This window comes from Solanum tuberosum, unplaced genomic scaffold (assembly GCF_000226075.1).
Source record: "Solanum tuberosum cultivar DM 1-3 516 R44 unplaced genomic scaffold, SolTub_3.0 scf00512, whole genome shotgun sequence".
In the NCBI taxonomy this organism is placed as follows: domain Eukaryota; kingdom Viridiplantae; phylum Streptophyta; class Magnoliopsida; order Solanales; family Solanaceae; genus Solanum; species Solanum tuberosum.
The window spans coordinates 140,175-151,804 of NW_006239475.1; the positions used below are offsets into that span (position 1 = coordinate 140,175).

An 11,630-nucleotide genomic window follows, 5' to 3' on the forward strand; every position below is an offset into this window, starting at 1 on the left:
GGGACTGATCTTGATAACTTATTCACCATGCTAAACAAAATGCACAATTAGTTCCTCTTCGTTTTCAGAATAGGAAATTTCTCTTGAAATTCCTCGGTGTTCAGAATAGAAACTTCTCTTTGTTGTACTATATAATCTAGTCTAAAACAAGGGATTCAAATCATAGTTCCTCCATTTCAAGCAAAAGGATCTGACATCATAAATTAATGAGTAAATATCAACAAGCATAAGTTCTATCAACTACACTGAACTAGGAACAAGGAAAGAACTAATTAAAGTGAATGCTTTTAGAACATTGGACAACTGCCTGAGTAATTAAAAAGGGGAAGAGACGGAAGAAAAATATGGTTCTGGGTCTGAAGCAAGTTACGATAGAGGTCACTTCAAAACCTTGTAAGCAGCATCTTTCAATGTCTGAAGATTCTCCAATTTCAACTTATATGTCTTTATTTCTTGAGATTGATCCTTGTGAAGCTTTTTGATAACCTCCAATGCCTTTGTGTATCTAAACAGTAGAACAAAGCAGAAGTTAACGCACAGAGTGGATTAAATAAATCATCATGCCCAATAACTCTATATCCCCCCGGACTAAACTGTACTGACTTGAGCTATCCACTTTTGGGCCCTCGGAGAGAAACCAAAAACAATATACACCAAGCAAAAATATCGGCAAAAAATGCAAAAACAATTTGTCCTGCGTACCAGAAAACCACTTTCATTTTGGTTCCTATCAGCTCAACAACTGAACATCAGAAACTGCTATTGCATGAATATCACCTACCTATTTAGACCATAATCATGAAAGATCTCTTACTCACAGAGAGATGCACCAAACTAGTTATCTGTTGACACACGTCAGCATCTCAGGGAACACTGAATAAGACATCTTTGAGGAAGATTATCAATGACATATGGGTTTGAAGATCAAGATGGGTTGTTTCACTCTAGGATGGTGAACTAAGCTCTGAATCAACAGCTAGACATATACTGTAAGCTCTTCCTTTTGGATGTTATTTCTCCCTGCGCTCTCCTAATGTAGGTCCCTTTTACAATAATATTCCTTAATTTTACAATCAAAAGAAAAACTCTCAGCAGCGAGAAAGACAAATTAAATATTTATAAAAAAATTAACCATGAAAGCACAACCATTCCGAGATTTCTGTAAAGCTTGAATTATCTCGGAATAATATTTACACCTGCTGATTAAGCACCAAATCTGGTGAAAAGGCTACCCCCACAAACCATGATTCTTTGGTATAGAGCATTTGAGCTTGATATCTCATACTAATTTCAAACCCACTGATAATGATGACTCAATAAGTGGTAAACAAATAACCTTCTTTCTTAGAGAACTAAGCTAGAAAGTTTGACAGCACCAAGACATGCACAAATCCACGTAAACCCATTAAACCTTGAGCTTGATATCTTGTACTAATTTCATACCCACTGATGATGATGACTCAAAAACTGGTAAACAAATAACCTTCTTTCTTAGAGAACTAAGCTAGTAAGTTTGACAGCACCAAGTCATGCACGAATCCACGTAAACCCATTAAACCTTAGATACCCTAACTTGAGAACTAGTGGACCAAAAATGTAGCTTAAATAGTGTCAAATCCGGTAAATCCAAAAGGACCTAGCCACAGAATTGTAAGCATCAGTATCTCTAGCAATTTGCAGAAAAAAACCATACAGATGCACATGGATTAGATTTAAAGAACTTTAAACAGCGGAAGATTGAATATTCTATTCCAGGTTTGTGCAATTTTCGCATAAAAAGATCATACTAACTGGTGCATATATGATTCTTGACACTGCAAATGAACACCCTTTTGGTACCTTTTCCTGATAAAACACTACTGATCAATCACGAAATACATGCAGAATTTTTTTTTAAAAAATGAGGAATGTTGGTAAGGCTGAGGCAGAAACTAATCTTATTTTTAATGTTCTTGACTGAGTAAAATAAAGTCAGGTTGGAATTTCAAGCATATTCAAGAAAGAATATAATTATTCGGGTGAATACAGAAGAATACATCTTTCAAACACAAACTCCATAATAATGAATTAACAATTCCATTATTGATAACAAGAATACCTAGTAGCGGAGAAGATATCATCAAACTTCTTTTTCAGCGTACCCGGTTCTTGTAATGGCCAGTTTGCCTCATCTTGGTGAACAAATATCACATTTTCAAGAATGGCCTTTGACACACCCATGAGAGCAGGGATTTCTCGGTCCATATCGGCACATCTATAACTTAAGCAAACTTTCTGCAAGTGAATAAGCTAAGAATTCAGAAAGAAACTTTTTCCCTGTCCAACCATTTGTTCCTACAACTCAAGTATAAGTCTAAGCCTCTACTATCAGCCTAGAAAAATCCTAAGAACTACAATGGGATATGATACAGTACGTTTATGGGAAATGATAGACAATGTCACAAGCCGCACAGATATTAAAATTAACTGGACAAGTATTAACAAAGACAAAACAGAGCAGTAAATTTGGCACAGGTAGATTCTTTTTTCTCATCTAGCTCATATACATTCCAAAAATACAAGTTACAATTACCCCTGTGAGAATGTAAAAGGAAAAAAAACAATATGTACTAATGCCAAGAAGCACCCAAAGGTAAGGCCTAGTGGCCAACGGAGTAGATTGAGAATCATGAGATCTCAGGTTCAATTCCCAGTGGAGGCAAGAAACACTAGGTGGTTTCTTCTCACATGTCCATGCCTTGGTGGATAGAGTTACCCGGGAATTAGTGCTAGTGGGAGGTAGCAGATACCCTGTGGAATTACTCATGGTGCACGCAAGTTGACCCAGACCAACACAGTAACCAACAGAAATGTACCAATACCAGCTAAAAAATTATATGATTAAGGGCAGCTCGGTGCACTAAAACTCCCGCTATGTGCAAATCCAAGGATGGGACAGACCAAAAGGGTCTACTATACGCAGTCTTACCCTACATTTTGCAAGATACTACTTCCACGACTTGAACCCATAACCTCCTGGTCATATGGCAGCAACTTTTAGGAATAAGGGCCAATGTATTCCAAGTCCAAATCCACATGCAATGAAAATGTTTACATGATTTTGTACTTGGAGTAGTATTGTTTCTTTATTCTCTTTTTTTTGGCACATACTAAGTTGATCAATGGTAGCAAAAATACATATAATTCCAGGAGATAAAGGTTGAAAACTAAGTTGTATACATTCTTCCGTTATCTCCTTGAGTGGTCAAATTAGGTTAGGAAAGGAAGCAAAGGAGAGGTTGTATGAATGCTTGCAAGTTGAAACTTTTGAGCCTCGAAAAAGGGGAAACTTAAAAGCATCCTTCTGTGCTAATAACTTCTTTAGTTTCCATTTGGTATCTTTGGTCCCTGTCGCTTTTAGAGTTCAGGTGAGGTAATAATATTCTATGGGAGGAAAAACTTCATTGTTGGTTATCATATCATCCACATGTCATGTTTCTTTAATTGTGCACACGCAATATGCATAACCTGTTTATCATCATTCAACTATGTTTTCTTCTGCAGCACTTTTAGAATGAATTTAGAGAGAAAGCAAAGAAAATGATTGAGACTTGAGAGCATGGTAGAATTGGGCAATGGGTTCGACTAGTAATGAAAATAACTCCATGGCTTCTTTCTTTTTAATCATTAGCTAACAAGCCTTCACACTAAAGTTTTTTGCCTCATACACCAGTAACCAGTTATTGTTGTGCTATCATGTCCTCCACCAAATCCAATCAATCTAAAACGTCACTATAATTCTATCATTTTTACTATAATGCTCCAAGCCATGCAACATTTAGTTAAGTGTGAATCAGCTCTTGCTCATCTACTGAGGGTCTGACCAATACACAGCAGCACTATAATGAGCCACTTCTTGTAAATTGGACATGAGGTTTTCCACAAACTAGGTCTAACCTCTATCCTGCCATACCAATTTCCTATTGACGGAGGTTTTCTGGTTATGATTGAAGTGTGTGACGATCCAAACAAATAACTCAAGTTGTTAGATTGAGCATACTTTATTTGCTTAATTATATTCTCAACACGCTCCCTCGCGTGTGAGCCTGAATTTTTTCAATAAGACGGGCACGTGGAAATTCTTTTTGATTATGGGTGACGGTGAGATTCGATCCCAAGGCTTCTGCCTATTATGCTACCATGTTAAAGAAATGACCCTTAGCCTAACTCAATCCCAAAAGCTAGATCATGAGAGGAGGATTGACCTAGACCATACAAGAGACCAAAGGACCCCATTTCCCATCCCACCAATGGGACTCCAACCCCACCCCTTACCCACAGCTTGCATGCCTAGAGCATGGGCAATATAAGACGAGGGGGGTGATATTTTTTTTTATTTTTTTTTGAGAATGGTAACTTTTTCTTCTATTTATCCACAGGTGTACTACATCAAAGTAGCCCCTCTCCCAAAAGTATTACAAACTAGACTGACTCCATCTATGCTTTTTGTCACAAATAGTCTAAAACATCAAAAAGTTCTTCTGCCTGTACTAAGACTTTCTGTTTACACCAAAAATAATAAAGAGCTATACAATTCATCTTGAAATTCTGCACATTGTTCTTCTTGCCCTCAAAACATCTTTGATTCCTTTCTTTCCATACTGTCCACCATATACATGCTGGGACAATCCTCCATCTCTCCTCCTTAATTGTAGTATTGCCAATATTGATCCAACAATTTAGGAGTTGTGCTATGTTTCTTGGTTTCACCCAAGTGATCTTTCTAAGGCTGCTGAATATTCTCCATAATTGATCTGTCCATTTGCAATGCAAAAAGAGATGGTTGACTGTCTCTTCCTGTTCCTCACAGAGATAGCATCTTGAGCATAGTTGGAACTTCCTCTTCTTTATATTCTCTTGTGTCAGCACTGCTTCCTTTGCTAGTAACCATGTGAAACAGTTTACCTTGTATGGGATTTTAGGTCTCCATATCATCCGCCATGGCCATAGCTCCAAGACTAATAATTATAAACATGAATGACAAATATATGACCAATGAAATTGAAATTTTTTTATGATTAAGTGAAATATCAATTATTTAGTTTCACTTCTTCATAAGAGGCTCATTGGCAAGGAAACGTTTGCCTTAGAACCTTGATGACGACACTGAAGCGCACATGAAGCGAGGCGAAGCGCTCAACACGTTTTAAGCCTCGCTTCAGGGTTTAAGCGCGCTTTTGATAACACTGTTCTTAAGTAGGTGACACACCTACTTATACTACTTTATCTTCGTTTATCTTTATCATTTAATATAGTTTTTCGGGAATACAATCATTAGGGTAAGCATGGGGAGTAGGGTCAAGGCGTGGGATATTGCTCTAGTAGCACCTATTTTTATCGTATGGAGAAAGATTTAGGAGAACCTTGATGGAATAGAGAAGGATTTTGCATACTTGAGGATAGCATCTTATCCCTTGTTCTCTTTTGCTGCTGCACGCATAAGTTTCCTTTAGGTATAGAAGAATTAATGTCATTCTTAGAAAATCATATATATTGTGAAGTTCTCTACTTTTTGGTTTACTCCTTATATGCAAGTATATGTTTTGTGTCCATTGTTAATAAAGTATTATTACTTGATTAAAGAAATAAGGAACTGAAAACCAATGTTGAAGATCAAAAACTCTCTTTTACGTCATCTATACTTTTGGGGTTGGGAAGACTTTCTAGAGGCTCAATGCTAGACAATGTAATGTTGGCATCATCTTGGTGTGCTATCTATAAAATGATTTTTATGGTTTATATAATAGAAAAATAACTAGGAAGGGATGAAGTATCTGTGAAAATTCTGATGTGCCATGTATATTTTTGCACTATGATGTAGTCAAATTAATCTAATACACATACGGACACATGCTTGACGCTGTTATTAACATAAGATATAGTGCACTTAATTTTGTCTTTTTCTTTGCTAGAGCACACTTGATTCTCCTTTAGCGATCTTGGTGCTCAGTTCTTGGTGGCTTATTTGCTTTGCTGTTACTTCTATGCAGCGGCATGCGTCAAGGTAATTTCTTGTCTTAAGTTCTCTTTTGAATTGTTTCTTCATGGTCATTCTCTGTTATGCAGTATAATTGGCCTCAATTCTTCTTCCTTTTTTGATAAATAAATAATCTGTCTTTAATCTACGCACTGACAATATCATGTACAACATTTATGAATTAGGATGGTCTGACACAGGTACCATATGAAGTGTGTGATCATCACATCTAGAAGTTGAAGTTGTTAGAAAAAATACACTTTATTTAATTATTATATTTTTTTTTTGAGAATGGTAAAGTTGTATTCATCAGCAATGAGTGTATGCTGGCAACCAAACAAAAAAAACATTCAAAGGCCAAATAGTCATGATTACAAAGAGCCTATGAAATCTACTAACTGATCTACTTCATCTATACCCTCTTCTTTACACCAAAAATATAGAGTATTAATGCAGTTTTCTTTAACTTTCTGCATTGGGTTAGTAATATTCTTAAAGCACCTATTGTTTCTTTCCTTCCAAATTGACCACCATATGCAAGATGGAACTAGATTCCACCATTATTTAATTATTATATTCTCAACAGTTAATCCTCCATCAATCACAAGAAGTTCTCGACTAGCTCTAATCATTCCCCACATAAACACTTTTTCAAAACCTTGATAGGCTAATGTGCACTCAACCCTCCCCCAACCCCAACCCCCACAAAAAGAAAAACCAAACTTCATTCCAAATTTCCATAATACCAACCTTGCACTTGAATTTCCAGGCATGACAAGAAGAAGCCATCCTGGTATCTATTTCTAATACATAAGGTTCAAATCGGCGGAACCAAACTCAAAGATTCAGTGAATCATTACAACTCCTCTCTGTGTAGTAGCACATTTCCCTCCTTGTGACCCAAACTTTGACAGGCCCAAGTCATTCCCAGTGTTATCAAAGGCGAAAAGCGCAAAAAAGCTCTAAGGTCCGTGGGGGCTTTAAGCGCAAAGCAGCAAATAAAACGCGCGGGATTTAATGAAAAAAGGTGCAAAGGGAGAAAAAAGTACAAATATATATATGTTTAGTCCAAGACTAATAATTATAAACATGAATGACAAATATATGACCAAAGAAACTGAATTTTTTTTATGATAAAGTGAAATATCAATTGTTTAGTCACTTCTTCATAAGAGGCACATTGGCAAGGAAAAGTTTGTCATAGAACCTTGATGACGACACTGAAGCGCACATAAAGTGAGGCAAAGCGCTTAACACGTTTTGAGCCATGCTTCAGGGCTTAAGTGCGCTTAAAGCGCGCCTTTGATAACACTGGTCCTTCCTTCAACGAATTAAACTAACGGAAATGATTTATAAGGAGTGTTATTGACGTACCCAACCATTTAATCAATATTTAACTCATGATTTACTTCTATAACATATTCGCTAACAAATCATGCATTCAATTGTTATTTACTTCTATAACATATTCGCTAACATATTGATCTGTTTCAGTTGGACTGCACTACATAACTCATGCCTCACACAGGATAATCTCTCCAAAAGGAAATTCCAGCTTGCTAACCGATGCTATTTCTGCCACAAGCACACAGAAAGTGTCAACCACTTGCTACTGCACTGCCCAACTGCCTCAGACCTCTGGAATATGTTTTGTTGCTTTTTTGGTCTTTCCTGGGTCATGCCTTTCTCTGTTAGGGATGCTCTTGAAAGTTGGAGTTTACGGGATGTTGACAAAGCCATCAAGAGTATGTCGATGATGATCCCTGGTGCTATCTTTTGGTGTTTATGGACAGAGAGGAACAAAAGATGTTGTGATGGAATTTCAACTTCTAGAGATCTTTTGCGAGGCAGATGTCTAGTTAGCCTTTTTAGTTGGTCCAAACTGACCCCTGTAAATAATTTAGAACTCTTCTTGGATTTTGTTAGCTCTATAGCTTAGAAAGAGACTACAAATCCTTTTTTTGTGAGCTTAACTGATCTATCCTTGTAAAGCTTGCATCTTCTTGATGCCTTGAAATGAATCTACTTACTTCATCAAAAAAAAAATTATTATTTATCTTTATCACGTGTATACATATGACCAGAGACGTATCAAGGATTTCAAGAGAATGGTTGCATTGTAACACCGTTTAATTTACAACATATCCAAAATAATCCCACAAGTGGTATCAAGGGAGCATGGTGTATCTGCTGCTTTAGCCCTACCTTGTGAACGTAGATACAACCGTAATTAATACAATTATCACAAAAGTATGTTATTCAACTTACAGTCATTCTCAACAAATTTTCATACTTCAAAAATGATCAGCATCATTATTTAACCAAACATCAGTAGGCTCTCTTGAGCCTTGGTTCCCATTATAAATTTAAGCATTCTATCCAAATAGTTGCACTGCTATACACAATTTAGGGAGGGGTGCATGGGTTCACGTGATCCCACACCCCTCCATGTAAATCCACACTTATATGACCCTCAACAATCTTATGTGATCTATATGAATACAAAGATAACATCATTACCCTTGATGATCAAATATACCTATTCACCAACCATATAACCTATACTAATTCTACTATCCTATCAAAGAATCTCCAAAACAGATAAAACATCACAATCTGTTGAGGATTTATAGTAATACCTCTCCAGTGTGAGGATTTATAGTCTGCAGAACGCTCTCAATGGCCTTGTATTCCATCTTTGTTGCCTTCTGAGTTAGCTGAAAAGACCTAATGCACACCACATCTTTCCCTGCTGCTGTTTTGAACCGTAGCTTTATCTGCCCCTTTGTCTCCGTCTCTCCAGCCACCTTCACCACAATAGTGTTCAGTTTTAACCACAAACTGTAAATAGTGTAAAAAGAAGATAACTAAAATAAACTATACAGTTCATATCAGTTATGGGATCATTGACTGATTTATCGGATCTGGATAATCTGCTATTTAAAACATGATGTTAAACTTTTGGTGACTGATACTGGGACGAGGTTGCTAAAAAATTTAGAAGAATAACCTAAATAGCCGCCCACCCAACTGATTAAACTAAACATAGCCTGTGAATGTATAATATATGTATAATATGTATATAAACAGTGCATAATCGATGTATACGGATACAGAAGTAAACAATGAATCCAGCCAGCTATCTGTGTAAAGATACCAAAAAATTCTTTACTCCTTCACAAGTAAGTCCAAAGAGATGAGCACCTTAGGGTCGTGGATGAAGCAATGACCAGAGCGACAATTTGGCGGCATCTCACCAGTGCAGGCGACCTTCAGGCACTCAATTATAGTCTGCCCACAGCAAGAAGAAGAATGAACATACAAAATACTCTGGCAATGAAAGGCCTATCTTTTTATCACATGAAGGTCATCTTTTTAATTAACTGGACTCTAACCAGAGATCTCCAACTAAGTTTTATGTTCTATGCATGAATAAATAAACATTATCATGGATGCAAAGCACAACTAAGTTTTATGTTCAATGCAAGAATAAATAATTTCACACGCAAACAGTAATTATTTGGACAAAAAAAGTTGGGGGAAAATATTGATTAACTTGTTGAAATGCTATAATCAAGCCAAATATATAAAGTATGAAACATTTCTAAATTTTGTAATGATCAGGCTTTTTACAATAAAATTTTATATCTTATAGCTAATCACTTTGTCAAAACTATAGCTTGCACTAAAACACCTAAGCAAGACGAAGTGACCAATCTGAGCTTAGAGAAATACCTGCAGTTGCATTATAAGTGACCTGACAGTATTAAAAAAATTTACGCCGCCAGTCCACAGAGCTTATACTCCTTTAAAATAGATCTTATACTTAAAAAAGTTTAGAGCCAAGAAAAAAAAAATTAAAAAAAAGGTAAATACATGAATGGAGTCGAGCAACAAATTTATGCAACCACTAATACCTTGCACGAAATCCCATAAGCAGGACAAAGTGCCCACCTTGAGCTTAGAGAATTACCTACAATTGCATTTTAGTGTAAATTTCTTTTTACACCGTCTATGGAAGCTAGGTAAGGCCTAGGGGTTCATATGACACTATTTGTGTATAAATAATAGATATTGAACCTCTTGACTTGTCAGTTCATGGATCTTATACTCATTTACAATAGAAGTCAAACTCAAATAAAATTAGAACTAAAATAAGAAAAAGTAAATACATGAATGAAGTTGAGCAACAAATTTATGCAATAACTATAATAACTTATGAACAAACATTTTATGCAGAAATTGAACTTCCATAGCAATTCATGTTCGTAAATAGAGTTGTAGAGATGAGCGATTACAGTTTTTCCGGCGCCATTAGGTCCGACGATGAGAGTTAATGGTCGGAAAAAGGTGATAACGTTTTTGTTCTCCGGGTCAAAACTCCGGATGCCCTTTATGAGCATCTTATCTACAGTGCTCATCTTTTGCTAATCGTCTTCTTCTTCTCCTTTCAGCTTCTGCCGGAGCTCCGTCGACGGCAAATTCGCATTTGGGGTTTAGTAAAATCTCAGGCTTTGGCCCTCTGTGTTCCTTTTCGTCTTCTTTTTTTGTTTGTTTTTTTTTTTTATATATATAATAAAATAGTAAAATGGAATTTAATATTACCAAATGTATAAAATAATACTTAAAATCTATCATGCATTAAAACTAAAACACTCTATTATCTTACATACAAGATTACGTAGTAACAAACAAGACCGTGCAAAGCACAAACAAATTTACTATTTTTTAAAATAATCGATCAAAATGTACCATTGACCTGATACCCCTAGTTACAGTAAATCAACTTGAGATTGAAAAATATTAGAATGGTGATATTTTTACTAAAGAAAAAAAAATCAATTTCTAGAACATTCTACTATTCTACCTTGGTCTCATTTATGCTGAGGGTCCGCTAATTAATATAGGTGTTAACATTAATCACTAATTAATTATTTTACTAACCACATAATCTAGTATGAATAAACAAATATTAACAGATCTTATCAAGTTCGAGTGCAATCTTATAATAAGATACTCCTCCCGTCCCTAATTACTACTTCACTTTTCCTTTTATAGTTGTCCCTAATTACTTGTCCATTTTGACAAATCAAAAAGGCCAAATTCTTTTTACCTATTATACCCTCAATTAAATGATTAATTATTTTGAAAAATGTAGAACTTTTCATCTACTTCATAATTAATAAGGGTAAAATGGTAAATTCACTATGTCATTAATTATTTTCTTAATAGGTGTGTCAATTCAAAAGTGGACAAGTAATTAGGGACGGAAGGAGTACATCTTATCATTTAGCCTTAATAACATAAGCATAAATTATAAATTAATGATTGTAAAAATACATATCAGGATCTGTAACATAAGCAATAGTGTCAGTGAGCCACTCAACATGAGCGAAGTATACAAATATTTAATTGGGAAGAAGAAGAAGATGAGGAGGTTCAGAATTTTCGTTGTGTTAAAATGAGAGGAAATCCCTCTAATTGTAGATAACGAAGGGTAGTGTGAAAAAATATTTATTGTGCCTTATCATAAAGGTTGCAACTATTTGGATAAGTTGCAACCCTTCGGAAAGGTCACAACCTTTCATAAAAGTCATAACTTTTCATAAAAGTC

The 11,630-nt window shown here is 35.7% G+C and overlaps 1 protein-coding gene across 1 annotated transcript in view; it reads right to left on the minus strand.

The window, feature by feature from the left end:
- Positions 1 to 10,557, minus strand: part of LOC102580839 (DNA repair protein RAD50) — a 30,443-nt gene extending 19,886 nt beyond the window's left edge. Inside the window, exons 1-5 of the mRNA XM_006365403.2 lie at positions 10,315 to 10,557; positions 9,221 to 9,307; positions 8,656 to 8,823; positions 2,099 to 2,274; positions 391 to 505 (exon numbers count right to left, since the gene is read on the minus strand). Coding sequence (XP_006365465.1) covers positions 391 to 505; positions 2,099 to 2,274; positions 8,656 to 8,823; positions 9,221 to 9,307; positions 10,315 to 10,437 — 669 coding nt within the window. The 5' untranslated portion in view covers positions 10,438 to 10,557. The remainder of the gene's footprint in view (positions 1 to 390; positions 506 to 2,098; positions 2,275 to 8,655; positions 8,824 to 9,220; positions 9,308 to 10,314) is intronic.
- Positions 10,558 to 11,630: the final 1,073 nt, after the last annotated feature.